Below are 15,945 nucleotides of genomic sequence, written 5' to 3' on the forward strand. Positions count from 1 at the left end.
ACTTGGCTTGAACTTGATTTAGTGCTAGGTCTGCAGTATCTAGCACAGGCTAGCCCAGCCATGGCTACAGCCTGTCCAGACTCAGGCTATAAATAGGGGAATCTCCCAATGCAGCTGGTCCATCCCACTTACCTACTGCCCGCACCTCCCCTGAGGCCAGAAGGACTTGAGCAGCCTCCTCCACCCTCCTTACTGAGGCTCTGTAGTCTAAACCCAGGCAGAGGGCAGGGTGGATGACAATGACCTCAGACCCGATATCCCCAAGGTTGATGTCCTTATACTGGATGCTCATGGTGCTGCTAGGCCTGAATTTCTGGGGTCTGAGCCCCATTCTTGGAGCCCACTGGTCCCCCCAGGCCTCGATAATGTTGACCTATGGGCCAGATGGGCCTTCCTTCCCTAAGTGGGCTACTGCTCCCTCTGTCCCTTACCAGCACCACCAGTCCCTGGGCCTAAACCACTTTCTGCATCACTCTTCTGGCTGTTGCCAATGTGCTGCTGGGCTGAGAGGATAGCCAACACCACCCTTCATCCCACCCCCAGGGGCACCACACAAGTTCCCTTGCCCTGTGTTTTGCACAGCCATAGAAGACACAAAATCATCTGGGGTGTAAAAACTCTGTTGGGGCCCAATTCCTGCAGGGCCCAGACAACCACGGTAGCAAAGTTGGGGACTTGTCCCAACACCCAACTCCAGGTGGGCAGCTGGCCAGAGGCTTGGGTCTGTATCTGGTGGCACTCTCCAGGGTCACTTCTTGAAGTCCTCCTCTCCAGCCTGTGGGATGGGAGCATGAAGGAGCCTGTGCCTTGTGTGACTACTAACTACTCTGGGGCCACTTCTGGCAAGATCCCTAGGTCCCCCATTTCCTGTCCTGTTTGGCTCACCTCAAATGCTGTGTCAACAATCTCATCAATGACAGACGCCTGGGAACGGAACTTCTGCTGCTGATATTCCACCCCAGCCACCAGCTGCAGGAATTGGAACTGGAGCTCCCGCCGCCTGAAGGGACAAGGTGGGGGAGGCTGGGCTCTGCTGGCCTGCCTGTATTCTTTCTGGGCCCCCAGAGCTCCCACATGGCTCTTTTTGCCAGTTTCCCCCAAAACTTACATCACCCAAGACCTCCTTTTCTATTTTGTTTCTTTCTCAGTACCTAGAAAAGCCCCCATGTCTGCCTGCACCATGGAGAATTCCAGAATTAAATTGCTCACCTACCCATCTGATGCTCCCTCATCTAACCAAGCCTCTCCATAGACCCACTTAACCACCCACCCACATTCATCTACCCCACCCTTCCCTCACTTGGTCCTCCCTAGATCACCCATCCACCTACACCGTGACCATACTGTGCGGGAAGCCATCCACCTAAACCCCCACCCCTTCCCCCATTCACCCACCAGCCCTTCTACCCCATTCATCACTCCACTGGATCTTACTAATCTATCCATCAAATACAGCCAACACTGTAAGATGCTCCAAGGACATAGATGAATAAGAAACAGACTTTGCCCCCAGAGCCAGAACACTGACCTGCTCTGGTTAAGTGTAAACACAGGGTGCTGAGGGCACAGGGAGGGGAATCTCCCCCAGTGCTGGGGGTCTAGAAAGGCTTCAGGAGGGACTGTCCTTAGAGGTGAGGGACTGTCACTGAACTGAGTTTGGAAGAAATTTGGGAGTATGCCAGGTTGGAGCAGGGCTCCTGGAGCTCTGAATCTCAAGAACATTCAGAGAGAGCTCTGAATCTCAATAACTGTGGGGCTCAGGGCAGGCTTCAGGGGAAGCTGCTGCAGCGGGTGGGTGAGTTAGTTGAGGTGCATCTGAGAAGTGTCAAAGCAACGTCAAAGGGGGAAGAGAGGAGGGGGGAAAAGCCAAGGTTACACCAAGAACCACTCTTGGGGGAGGGGCCCTATGGGGATGATATCCCCAAGGAAAGTGTCTCCGCGTGCTGAGAGCCCAGACCAGAGTGGTCAGGTGCTAGAACATGAAGGATGAACAGGAGAGCGCCCCAGGAGACAACTGGAGCCAGGATTGGAACTGAACTCTCCCAACTCCTGGTCAACTGAGCCTGACACCAGCATCCAGAGAACATTCCAGGCAGAGAACAATGCAGGCAAAGGCCTATGGGTAGAGAAGTATGTGCCATGCTTGGGAAAGAGTGTGGGCAAACAAGGTTGTGCCAGTTGGGGGTTGGTGGCTGCAATGATATGAGGTTAGCAGAGGACTGGTCAGACAGGGCCCTGGATGCAGGCCATGAAGCTTGGATTTTCTCTTGGATGAGAGGAGCCCAGAGGCTGGACCGGGGAGGGCAGCACCTGGCTTTCAGACAGAGGGGTCTCAGGAAAGAGAGGAGCAGAATCCCTGCTACAGGAAGATCCCATGGTGCAGGCAGCCAGGGGCCACTCCTGGTTTCCACATCCCAACCCCATTCCACTCCCTTGCACAGAGGTGGCAATGTCCCTTTCCCTCCAGTCCTACTGCCAGCCCCAAGACTGCCTCACTTGACCTGAGGCCACCCTCCCTTCTCATCTTCTCACTTGTCAGTCATGGCCCCAAACTTTCGGTCGATGAACTGATTCCACAGGGTGGTCTCGCTCACTGTCTCCTCAGGCTCTGGAAAAAGAGAAAGTGGGGCGGGGTGGGGTGGGTGAGTAGGAAGATGCCCGGATCTGCAGGGAGGAGGAACGCCAGTGTCATGGAGGTTCACAGAGAGGGCCGAAGGTGTTTCCATCCCTGATGCCCAAAGAGTTTGCTTCTCCAGGCACAAAGCATGTCCCCATCCCACTCCATTCCCTCTTACGTGTGTTTGTGGTGCTGGGTTTGGAACTCAGGGCCTCTCGCGTGCTGGGCAAGTGCTCTACCACTGAGCTAAACCCCACTTTTCTTGTGGAGCCACCCCTTAGTTCCGTGTTGTCTTGCTGGAGGTTAGCCCTTTCCACAGTTCCAAGGACACGTGAGGGCAGCCCGGCCAGTTACAGGCTACGTGATTGGTTCAAAACTAGGCAATGATTCTACTGGAACTAAGCATGCTCATTTCTGGGATTTTGTTGGAATTTGCAGAAGACCATCACTTTTCTGCTGGTAGAGGTATGGTTGGTGGTAAAACGCAGCAGAAGAGTACTGGGATAAATTTTCTCCAAGGTGATGGGTCTCACCATAGTAGTTATGAATTTGATCTTCACCAAGATGGTGGGCCCTAACATGATAGTGGTGCCCACCAGAATGGTGATGCTTGCTATGGTGGTGGGGCCCGCCACGGTGGAAGGAATCAGTATGCTGGTGGGACTCCCCATGGTGGTGGGTTCCACCGTGGTGGTGGATTCCAGAATTGTGGGACCCACCACCACGATGCATCCTACTACCATAGTGATGCTCATCATTAAAGTGGTCCTCACCAGAATAATGTTGAGAATGGACAGTGCCATGGGGGAGACCCTCACCAGGGGATGGATAGTGGTGAGCCCTGCCACGATAGTGGGCCTCGTCACGGTGGTGGAAAGGATAGGAGTAGGGATTTTCAGGGTCTTGGTAGTGAGGTCCACCATGATGACGGAGCCTACTGTGATGGTGGGGCCCCCTGTGGTGATGGGTCTCATGATGGTGGGCTCCACTAGGGCCTGGCCGGTGGTATGGGGATGATGAGTGGGGGCGAGATAATGTATCCAAGTCATTTTGAATCCTTTCAGTCACTGAGGATTGATCCATAACTGTGCTGGGAATGGTAGAATGAAGAGAGCTAAAGAGTTGGAACCAACAGTTCCCTCCCCGGATTTCTCTTCTCTCCTAAGCTGAGCTTAATGCCAACTGTGGCACTGGGCTTCTAGGAAGGCCTGACTCTTCTCTTGGAACTCTCCTCTCTGTGATGTCATTAGCAGGTTTGGACCCCATTTGCAAAAGCCTCTTCCTGAACTATTCTTCAGAATCAAGAATTATTATGTCTAGCACCTTCAATGTAAAATAAGGAAACAGATCCAAGGTGATCTAGCTGGCCAGTAGCACCAAAAAAGTCCAGGTAACACCATTTTTCTATCACTCATTTTAGACCAACTGTTGCCATGAAGAACTTCATGAGGCCAGGTGGTGTAGTTCTCATCCCACTTATAGATCAGTTGGCTCCCCTATAAATAGGTGTGGAACATTGGGCCTATTGCTTAATTTTCTTATGCCTCAACTTCTTCCTCTGTAAAATGGGAATAATAACACCTACTTACTGGATCAAAAAAAAGTTATGTAAACCTTATACTAGTATAACAAATTAAACCAAATTAATTAATTAATTAATTTTTAAAAACCCTTATACTAACAGTATAATGAATGTTAGTTGCTATTTTAGTTATCTTTTTTATGACTGTGACCAAAAGACCTGACAAGAATAGTTAGAGGCAGAAAAGTTTATTTGGGGGCTCCCCTCACACAGGTCTCAGTCCATTCATGGCTAAATCCATTGCTCTGTGCCTGAGGTGAGGCAGTATATGATGGCAGAGGGTGTGGCAGAGGAAAGCAGCTCAGAATTTAGCAATCAGGAAGCAAGGAGAGTTCTGCTCACCAGGGATAAAATATAACCTCCAAAGTCCTACCCCTGATGACCTGCCTGTTACAGCCACACACTTCCTGCCTACAGTTATCATAAAGTTACTCCATATCAGTGGATTAATCCACTCATTAGGTCAAGGCTCTGGTAACCAATCATTTTACCTCTAAACTTTCTGGCATTGTCTCACCCATGAGCTTTTGGGGGATACCTCATAGCTAAACCATAACAGTTGGTATTATATGTCACGAGCCAGCCATGGGCTGTGTGTGTGAGCTATGCCCATTTGAGCCTGTGAGGGGACTGGACTGACATTGCTGCCTGGTTGGGCTGTGCACCTTAGGTGTGCCTTTTCGCCTGCTTTGCCTTGGATCCCACACAGCACCTGAGATGGGTGTGGCTTTCCAAGATGTCAGTCAATCTGCTGACCATAAGGCATCACCAAGCAACACTCCACCCTCCAAAACTAATCCCTTGCCTTATTTGGGTGGAATATTCTATGAATGGGTTCTCCCCAATGAATAGGGGAGTTTCAGGTGTGCTCTCTCTCTTGCCTGCCTCCCTTGCTTCTCTGTGCTCTCCAGTGTGGGAGCTTGATTCTTGATTCTTGATTCTGCAAAGCCGTCCTGAACCGTGAAAAAGGTATTTTCTGTGTCTGTGTGGCTTTTTCGTTGCCAGCCCAATCCACGCAGAATGACCCTGATTCTGCGTATTGCAACAATTATATTCTGTCCTTAGTCACTGATATTGATGGAAATACCTCTTTGGGGCTATTAGCAAAATAAAACTATCAGTCATTATTTGTCAAGGACCTACTTCACATTTAATTTATGACTCACAATTACCCCTCCTGGTGAATTTAGTCATTCTTTTTTACAGACATAGGTGCAGTGGCTCGGAAAGTATCAGTTAGTTTCTTTGTTAGTAAAAAGTTTAAAATCAGTGCTGTCCAAATCTAGAGGCTCCTCCCATCACCATCATGCTGTTCTGTCTTCCTCCTGAAATCTACGGCACAGCTTGCCCTATGCGCTGAATTCCCTTGTACCCAGCACAGCTCTCCTGGAAGTTTCCAGGTCTCTCTCTTAACTATGTTTGCTTCCTGAGTGTTTGGTCACAGCCAAGTCCACAGTGGGCACAGGTACTGGATTCCCCATGATGGAGAAATACTCTTATCTCTTCAAGGGGCTCCCTGCCTGGTATGAGCAGCAGACAGGAAAGTTTGTGGCAGGAATGCCCACTGACCATGAATCTCTTCTCCTCTTCTTCTTGGGCACAGTCTTTCACCTTGAGTGTGTGCATGTGCCACACACACGTGTGTGTTTTATGGCGTTGGGATGGAACCCAGGGTCTTGTGCATGCCGGGCAAGTGCTCTAGCATGAACTACTCCCCAGCCTGGAGTGTGTGCCGTAAACAGCTGTGGCTAACAGGTGAGAGCAGAAACAACATGAGCAACTTCTGGGTCTCGGGTTTGGACCACTGGGCAGGTGAACCTCTCTTTTTCTTCCTGTGGGATTGAGAGCAGGTCCATCAAGAAGGCAGGATCAACATTCTAGGACAGGACTTCAACTGAGCATCTGAGGACCACAGTATTCCCTGAGATGTTTCTAGGTTGAGGGTTTTGTGTCATGCTCAGGGGGAAAAAAAATACTCCAACAATCATGGGAGGCAACATTTTTGATGATGGACAGCCATGGAGCAGCCTCAGAAACCATTTGCTGGAGATGGTTCAGCCCCTACAGCAGGAAACAGCAGGACTGTTTCATTCAGTTGAGTCCTTTTTTGATTTTTCATGGGGTCATGACATCTGGTGGCAATCTGTGAACATGTGCTTCCTGGAGAGGAAAATACCTTGGCCCTCCTGAGCTACCTTCCCACCTTCCCTAATGTGACAAGGACTGACTTATGGAAGCAAGCTGACTCTACTGGTGTGAGAGAAAATCAGCAGAAGATTTCCTTCTAAAGCAGTGATTTTTCTATCTGTGACTCAGCTGCCTCCCTACCTCTTTCACATTGGTGGCAACACAATAAAACATGGATTGTACATTACAGATGAATTTTATTGTGATGATTTGATCATTTTTGAAAGTTTCTTTTTTTAAAACTTTATTTATTTAAGTTTTAATGTGGTGCTGAGGATCAAACCCAGTGCCTCATTCACAGGTGCCAGGCAAGTGCTCTACCACTGGGCCCCAGCCCAGCCCTGCTTTCTCTTTTATGCTAGCCATTCTAACAAGGATGAGATGGTATCTCATTGCAGTTTTGATTTGCATTTCCCTGAGGATTAGTGATATGAGCATTTTCCTCATATGCTTATTGATTATTTGCAAATCCTATTTATTTTATGTTTTAATAACTTTATTTTGCTTGTTTATTTTTATGTGGTGCTGAGGATTGAATCCAGGGCCCTGCACGTGCTAGGCAAGTGCTCTACCACTGAGCCACAACCTCAGCCCTATTTATTTTATTTTAGTTTTTGCATATCGTATTTTGAGAAATGTCTGTTCAGGTTATTCTCTCTCTCCCTCTGTCTCTTTGGTACTGGGATTGAACCCAGGATTGCTTAGCCACTGAGCCTCATCCCCAGCCATTTTTTATTTTTTATTTTGAGACAAGAGTCTTACTAAGTAGCTTAGGACTCACTAATTTGCTGAGGCTGGCCTTCAACTTGCAATCCTCCTGCCTCAGCCTCCTGGGTCACTGGGCTTACAGGTATGTGCCATCATGACTGGCAAAATCTTTCTATTTTTCTGATGCAGCACTAATTGGTATAAATTTCCCTCTTAGAGCCAGGTGAGGCAGTACATGTCTGTAGTTTCCTGGACCTGAAAAGTGACTTGTTTGTTACTTTCTCAAGACTTGGAAAGTTTCCAATAATCATTTAATTAAATGCATTTCTATGATTTTTCCCCATTCTCTTCTCCTGAAAAAAGCATAATGTAAATGTTTACTCATTTAACATTGTCCTCTAAGCCTTGAAGACCTTCATTCTTTTTTATTTTTTTTATCTAATTGGATTATTTTAAAAGACCTATCTCCAAGCTCAGAAATATTTTCTTCTGCCTGATCCATTTTGCTGTTGAGGCTCTTAACTGTATTTTAAAATTTCATTTGTTGCGTTCTGTAGCTCCAAGACTTCTGATGGGTTCTTTTTTATAATCCCCATCTCTCTCTCTGCTGAATTTCTCACTCATATCATGAATTCTCTTCCTAATTTTGTTGAATTCTGTGTTCTCTTATAGATCGTTGAATTTCCGTAAAATTCATTCATTTGAATTATCTGTTGGGCAGTTCATCAAATTCGTTTTCTTTGTGGTCAGTTGCTCGATAGCTCTTGTGTTCCTTTTAGAGTCAATCACCTTATCTTGTTTTTCAGATTTCTTGTCCCCACATTTGTATTTGTGTGTTGGGTGGATCCGTTGCCTCTGCAGTTTTGTAGGGTGGCTTTTTTAGTAAGGACTCTCTGCTGACAATGTTTCCTAGGGTGTTGATTGTAGATGCTGCTTTGTCTTTGATCTTTGGGCACTTGAGTGTAGTGTGTGTGCAGCTTCTTCAGCTGTAATCCATGTTGACAGGCAATGTGTGTGAGTGTCTCTGTGACCTAGGCTGCAGGAGTTGTGGGATGCAGCTCCCCCAGCCGGGACAGGTTTGCTGGCATCTCTGGGTATGGTGCACCTGGCTGTAGGTGTGGGGCATCCATCTGTTTCCTGGATCATGGAGAGCAGGCTTAGTGCCCTGGGCCCAGGTGGGTACAGCATAGTATGCCTGAAATCGGGGGGGTTTCCTGTCCATGTCTGAGGGCTGCACAGATGGCTCTGCCAAGGCTCCAGGGGCCGACCTGCTCAGAAGGCCTGCCCAGCTGCTCCCCAGGGCTGAGTGTGGTGGATGGGGCCAAGCGTCCAATTCCCACAGCCTTAGTGGGTTGAGCTTCTGAGAAGAGGCTTATAAATTGCTTCTTGGGGTCACAGGAGGATATGTAGGGCCATCTAGTTGTTTCTAGGGTCCTTGGTGAGATAAGCCACTGAGGAAGGGCTGCTCAGCTGCTTTAAAAAAAAAAAAAAAAAAAAAAAANTTTTCTGCTGGTAGAGGTATGGTTAGCTAAACTGTAAGGACTTGGCACTATACTTGTTGGTGACCCTTTTGCTATCCAAGGGAAAACTCACTCTAAAAACAAACCCACACAGATGCCCATAGAGCAAATATAAAAGACCAGATTCTGATCATCATTTGTGCCCTGGATCAAGACATTCTTTTTTTTCTTTCTTTTTTTTTTTTTTTTGGTACTGGGAATTTGACCCAGGACTTTGCCATGGAGCCACATCCCCAACCCTTTTTTATTTTGAGACAGGATCTCATTAAATTGCTTAGGGCCTCACTAGATTGCTGAAGTGACCTTGAACTTGTGACCCTCCTGCTTCAATCTCTGAAGTAGCTGGGATTACAGGCATGCACCACTGCACCTGGCTGGATCAAACCATTCTCGAAAGCCCATGCACCCTCAACTTGCTAAGTCATTGGAGCCAATAAATTTCTCTTCTATTCTTCTCTTCTCTCTCTCTCTCTTTCCTTCTTTTTAATTAAACCACTCGAGGTGGCCCTGTGAATGATCCTAAGAGTGGGATTCTAGAGCTCAGATTTCAAAGTTCTGAGGAGGATCACAAGTTTGAGGCCAGTCTCAGCAACTTAGCAAAGCCCTAAGGAACTTAGTGAGACCGTGTCTCAAAATAAAATACAAAAAAATGGCTGGGGATGTGGCTCAGTTGGTAAAACACCCCCGGTTTCAATCTCCGATACAAAAAGAGAAATCATCATCATCATCATCATCATCATCATCAAGTTCTGAGAATCTTTCAGCAGGAAGAAAACCATCAGGCTCAAAATCAATACATCCAGGAAGTGAGGTGTGAAAAATGAACACACAGGGAAACTTATTTTCGTAGGCTCTCAGTCTGGGTCAAGAGACTCCAGACAAGTATATACAACCTTAATGAAATCCACAAAGGCAGTTGAAACCATCATGGAAGAGTGACTTTCATGAACTTCCTAAGTTATTAATAGGAATGGGAGTTTGGTGAATCAGACTTTGGCTTATTATTTGTTTTCCAAGTGGGTCTTTCTAGAATGGACAATAGAGGCAATTCGCTTTAGAAGATTGTCCTAGAGGCCTTTGAATCAAGGTACCAAACTCCAAAAGTCCTTCCATGTCATTAGGTTCTAAAACCGTAAAATTGGGGGTAATTCTGGGTCCAGCTGTGGAAGGAGGTAGGGTGGACAGAGACTGCCTATGCCCCCGGGGTGGCACAGGGTCTGGGCAGCTAGGCAGTACCTGTTTGCCTGAGCTCCGTCAGTGAGTCTTCCAGCAGATTCTCATGGATTTGGGCGGCCTTCTGAAGAGAAGAGGTCTCAGTCCTGCTGGAGTCCCCTGCCCCCATCCCTGGAGCACCCTGCCCTCCCTCATGTTTCCCAGGACATCTGCCCCGTGTGGCACCTCTTGTTTTACTTTCTCCAGGCCTCTGAGCAGTGCCATCTGGAAGTTATCCACCAGGACAGCGATCACCAGGCTGAGGAGGGGGACAGTGAGGTGCTTTCAAGGGGGACACCAGAAGAGAGGCATGACCAGGGTGAGGGGCTGGGGTGGGGACTCCTGGGAGAGCTTGGGAGTGAGGCTGGGCAGCAGAGCAGGGTCCTCACTTGAGGAAGATGAAGTACTGGATGATGATGTAAATCATGAGAATGGGGATGATATACCAGGCACCTGCGGGAGGGGGAGACAGGAGTGTCAATTGAGCAGTCTCCTCCCACCCTTGCTGCACCCCTACCCCAGGCTTCAGAAGCCCCGAATCACAGGTGGGGTAGCTGAGCCCTCAAGGTCTGTGTGCCCATCTCCTGCCCTCTGCCTACCCCGGGCCCTGCTGTCCATGTAGATGAGGGACCAGTCATCCAGGGTGAGCAGAGTGAAGAGGGTGAAGATGGTGGTGAAGATGTTCTGGAAGCGCATGGGGTCCGATTTGCGGAATAGTGCCCGCAGGACCACAGAGAAGAGGACTGGTTGTTTAGGACCAAACCAAGCTCCTATTTCCTGCCCCTGTGCCCTTCGTCCTGCTTTCACTCCTGCCACCCTGTCCACTCCACGCACTGCCCCAGCCGCAGGCACAGGATACAGAGGCAGGTAAACATGAGTGTAAGGATGGCTGCGATAGATGGCAAGGAGTGGCCCAGGGTTCCTGTCACTTCCTGGAGGCTGTTCAGGATGCTGTGGGCAGAGATGGAGAGGGAGGTGAATCAGTGGGGGTGGGAGGAGGTCAGTGGCAGTAGCCAGAGCTGGTACTGAAAGCACAGGGTCCCTGATTTGCTGGTGACTTGGGGGAATCCTGTTGCTTTCCTGGAAATGAAGAGGTGGCTCCCAGGGATGGCTCCCGGAGGAGGCTTATTGGAAGCAGGCTGGGGTCTGCAGCTGCCCTTGCCCCATCATTTGAGCAGGTCACAGTGGATTCCTTGGTTTGTTTTCTGATGTTGTTTTTGTAGGACTGGAAATTCAACCCTGGGTTTGGTGCATGCCAGGCAACACTCTGCCTCTGAGCCACATCCTCAGCCCCACAGTGGATTCCTTGGGAACCCAGGCCTGTGTCCCCTCTTCCTTCAGAGTCCCTACAATCAGACCTGAGCCTCCGCAGTACTCGAATGGCCCTCAGGGCCCGCATGCTCTTGAAGACCTTGAGGATCCGGAAGAGGCTGTGGTTGTAGAAGGAGAAGGAGAGGGAGTTGACCTGCATGAGCACGAAGTCCAGCACGGCCATGAGCATGATGAAGAAGTCTGAGGGTAGACGGTGTCTGAGTGGCAGTGGCCTCCCTGTGCCAACACCTCACTGCTCCTCCTTCCTCCTTAGCCTCCCCCAGGCAGTTCAGTGCTGCCTTGCCACCGGCCGCAGCCCCTTTTCCACCCACCCAGATTGTTCCAGAAGTCGAAAAAGTATGCCAGGCCCAGAGCAATGATCTTGAGCAGGGCTTCCATGACGTAGATGCAGAGGAAAATGCAGTCCAAGACTAGGAAGTACCACTCTGTAGGGACACCAGGGGGTCATCAGGACTGTCCCCAGCCTCCCAGCCTCCTCCTTCTCCCTCTGTCCACAGCGGCCTCATGCAAGCCCAAATACCCATGCTCTCTCTGGGTCTGCCCTAAATGGCTGTGCGACTTAACCACACTGTACCTTCATTTTGTGGGCAAAATGGGGATAATAACAGTCTGCTGGACAGAATTGTCGTGGGCATTAAATGCATTAGAATAGAGATGGACAATGACCATGTGGCGGGTCCTTTCCTTCTCACTGCTCCAGGTAATTTTAGGGGCCAGCCTCCCCAGGCTTCCCACAGGCTGCTTTTAACTTCCTGCTCCCAGGGCTCCCCACACCCTGCCCACCCACAGCAGCATATTTAGAGCAGATGTGCCACCTGGTGGCTACATCTGTGAACAGCACAGCCTCCTGTTCAGTGGGTTTCCAGCTGACCTCTGCAGTATCTTTCTTAGCCTGTCTCTAACACCCCAATGTCACTGAATTCAAAGGATAGAGGATCAAGTGTACTAAATTATATAAATTTCCTGGCCCTGGATGAGGCCCATTTAGAGCAGATGCGCCACCTTGTGGCTACCTGGTGACCTCCTCCACAGGAACAGGGCCCCGTGGTTCTTACCACCCCGGATCTCGACCTCAGCAAAGGTCTGGGCTACAAGCATGACGGTGTTGAGGCAGACGACGAGGAAGATGAAGGTTTCAAAGGCCAGGGACTGGGTCAGCCTCCAGATCAGTCTCCGGAAGCCCCAAACGAGGTGGCTTAATTTATCCCACAACCACTGGAAGAGGTCCATAGTGTGCATCTTCTTGTGGGCCCGCGGGGATCGGCCCACTGTAAGGAAGCCAGAAAGTTACATCTCTGTAGGGGGTGTGGGGATCTCATGCCCCCTCCCAGACTGGTTGGGGGTCATTATCAACCCTGCCTGTTGGCCTGCTGCCATTCACCGATAGCACTGTAGGCTAGTCCTGTGCTGATCTTGACCAAAGTCCTGACTTCTGTCACACCAGGGGCCAGCCCGTTTGGGATTTGGAGTGGCTTGAGTGGATTTTGAGGGTTCCTGCCACTAAATCTCCACGTCTTTATTTGCCCACATGGCAGCTTATGCATGGAAACCCTCACTCTCCTCACCTCATCCTCTTGCTGAGCCTCCCTCTCCCTTTGAGATCCTTGAACTTCCCTTCCTCCTGGATGCCTATCTTGCCCCCATCCAGTAAGTTACTCATCTCTCTTCACTTGTTTGTTGTAAGACTATCGCCATATTTATTGAACTACTAGGAACCAAATCTGGGAGTTTGTGAGTTACCAGATAAGGTCCCTCCCTACCCTCCAACAGGGCCCTCATGCAGGCACTAGTTCCCAGCGGCTCATAGTTAGTAGGGGGAAAGTAGCCACACAGAAGCCACCGAGGTACATGTTCTGATATGGAAGACAACAGGCTCCTAGTACTGGATAGCCTCTGATGGCCTCAGTGACCCCCTCAGTCTTAGATCCCCCTTGAGAGCAGGAGCCATGCTGGATCCTTCCTTATTCTCCCAGGACCTAAGCACAGTCAATAAGAGGTTCAACATTTGAGAAGTAAATATGTGAGCAAAGCAGTGACCAAGTGAAGAAACACCTCGTGGCCTGCAGAGGTGCACAACGCAGGGAATGAAAGAGCGGATGGTGAACAGTGAGAAGGGGAACTAGCGGGCACAAATGGGTGCAGGTGAATGGCAAGCTTCCTGATGTGTGCAAGGTCAGACCCAGCTGAATCTGGGCTGTGCGGTGGGGTCTGGGGTGGGGAGGACCAGAAGAGACTCACGTTTGCGCTTCTGAAAGTGCTCAACTTCACTCCAGCTCTCTGTGTCTTTGGAGCTGCGGGGGTGAATCTTGCTGGACCTCCGAGAGGGGGATGAGTAAAATGTGACATGGGACTGAGTCACGCTGTGCCCCCAGCTTCTGGTGTGAGTTATGCCAGGTGAGTGGGATGCCGTATAAGAGGGGGAGCTGCCCAGCAAGCTGCGGGACTTGCGTGGCACTGTGGTTGGTGGTCCGCTCAACTTGTTCTCCCCGGGATGGTGCTCACCAGAGTGTTCCCTGCGGTGGTGACCACCATGATGATGCACACCACGGAAGTTGGACCCCTCAGAGGAACGGTAAGAGGAGCTCTCTCCATGAGGAGTATGTCTTCGGTGGTGGTGGGAATCAGGATAGTGGGGCCTGCTGTAGTGGTGGGGTTCAGGTAGATGGGCCTCATCATGGTGGTAGTCTTCACCATGTTGGTAGGGCCCACCATGGGGATGGGGGGAAGGCTCGCCATGGGGATGGTGGGGAGGCTCGCCTTGGGGATGATGGGGAGGCTCACCTTGGTGGTAANAAAAAAAAAAAAAAAAAAAAAATATATATATATATATATATATATATATATAGTTGTTGATAGACCTTTATTTAATTAATTTATTTACTTACATGCTGTGCTGAGAACTGAACCCAGTGTCTCACACATGCTAGGCAAGCGCTGTACTGCTGAGCCACAACTCCAGCACCAGAAGCTGCTTTTGTGGAATATAGAACAGTTGTTGGCAGAGGGTAGTGTGGCCCAAGCTCCACCGACCCAGTGTGATGTTTCTGTGCAGGCTTGCTGAAGGAACTACATGATGTCTTTGGCTGACATCTTAATCAGGTACCTTCTAACCTCCAAGTGATAGAGCAGCTGGCATCACAGCTTGGACTTTTGCAGAGACTTTTTAAAGATCTAAACCTAACACTGTCAGATTTACATGTTTCCCAGTAAATGAGTCAAAACAGTATGACCAGCCAGGCCTGGTGGTGCCCACCTGTAATCCCAGCAACTCAAGAGGCTGAGGCAGGAAGATCACAAATTCAAGACCAGCCTCAGCGAGACTGGTCTCAAAGTTAAAAATAAGATGGGCTGGGGATGTATCTCAGTGGAAGAGCACCCCTGGGTTCAATCCCCAGTGCCACAAACAAAGCAAAGCAAACAGAGAAGTAAAACCCCATGACCAAATGTGATACCTGGATTTAGTCCCAAAATCCAGAAGGGACACCACACATTGCTTTTCTGTCTTTGTGGTATATGGTGGAAGGACACCTACTCGTCCCTCACTTTACAAATGATATCCCACGTTCCACAGATCTCTGCACCCCCAGGATCTTTCCTGATGTGTCAGGACCTCAAATTTTCCCGGATTCATCTCTGATTCTCTGGCATGCAAGTAACTAAACCACCTAGGGTGCTTCCCTTCCCTGTCCACAGAGTTCAAGGTCCCTCTGTACCTTGCAGTTTTCAGGAGAATGGCATGAGTGAGGGTTCAGGTGGGCAAGACACTGAAGGTGTACTGTCATCCCAACTATTTAATGCAAACTGAGTATAGTTTTCCAAACTCATGGGACTTTTTACCACTGAGCCAACTTCCCTGGTCCTCGTGGGAATTTTTTTTTCCCCTTTTGATATCAGGGGTTGAACCCAGGGGTGCTTAACCACTGAGCCACATCTGCAGCCCGTTTTTTTAATTTTTTATCTTGGGACTGGGTTTCCCTAAGTTGCTTAGGGACTAGCTAAATTGCTGAGGCTGGCCTTGAGCTTGTTGTTCTCCTGCCTCAGCCTCCCAAGCTGCTGGGATTACAGAAGTGCACCACTCCTCCTGGCCCTCATGGGAATGTTAAGGAAAGTATTTTCCAGTTCAACAGTTGCCTACCTGTTGCTATGATTTACATTCTCCATTAATTTTTTTTTCTTTGCTACTAGGGATTGAATCCAGGGGTTCTTTACTACTGAGATATACCTCTAGTCTTTTTTTTTTTTTTTTTGAAATGGGGTCTAAGGCTGACCTTGAATTTGTGATCCTCCTACCTCAGCCTCCTGAGTTGCTAGAATTACTGGTGTGTGTTATAATGCCCAACTTCCAATACAAAGTTTTTAAAAGTCAAGAGTGACAGCTGTAATTGGCATCACCAAATCACCATTTACTTTTGCACCTTGAAAGAGATTAATTTTGCAGTACTGCCCATGCACCTCTGAAGTCCTTGATGGTAACACTATTCTCTGAAGTTTCTCAGGATTCTAGTATCACTTTTGCCTTATAATTCAGCAGAGGTGGGAGGTCAATTCTGGGATTTCCACCTAGACTTTTTTCAAACCCCAACAGCCCCCACTGCAGTGTTGGAGAATCCATGGGAGATTCTGCCTGCTGCTGAGTATTAATCTCACAATGAATTTTAGGACTAGGGAAATGCAGCACCATTCAGTGGCCCTTGAGAATTGGTATTTAATTTGTAAAGGTCTTTGGTGCTAATTGGTTTCCAAGGGTAATAATATTGGAATGAATATCTCAAGCTACAGTAAATTCA

General features: G+C 48.9%; 1 protein-coding gene across 1 annotated transcript; it reads right to left on the reverse strand.

Annotated features, from left to right (window-relative positions):
- Positions 1–13,894, reverse strand: Catsper1 (cation channel sperm associated 1). The gene is made up of 11 exons (XM_048807603.1): positions 13,661–13,894; positions 12,214–12,445; positions 11,470–11,583; positions 11,185–11,338; positions 10,686–10,777; positions 10,426–10,569; positions 10,216–10,279; positions 10,013–10,085; positions 9,851–9,911; positions 2,533–2,608; positions 1–1,000 (listed from the first exon to the last, which is right to left on the reverse strand). The coding sequence occupies exons 1-11, from the start codon at positions 13,892–13,894 to the stop codon at positions 823–825; spliced, it is 1,422 nt and encodes a 473-aa protein (XP_048663560.1). The 3' UTR covers positions 1–822.
- Between the last annotated feature and the right edge of the window lie 2,051 nt (positions 13,895–15,945).

Source organism: Marmota marmota, unplaced genomic scaffold (genome assembly GCF_001458135.2).
Source record: "Marmota marmota marmota unplaced genomic scaffold, marMar, whole genome shotgun sequence".
Lineage (NCBI taxonomy): Eukaryota > Metazoa > Chordata > Mammalia > Rodentia > Sciuridae > Marmota > Marmota marmota.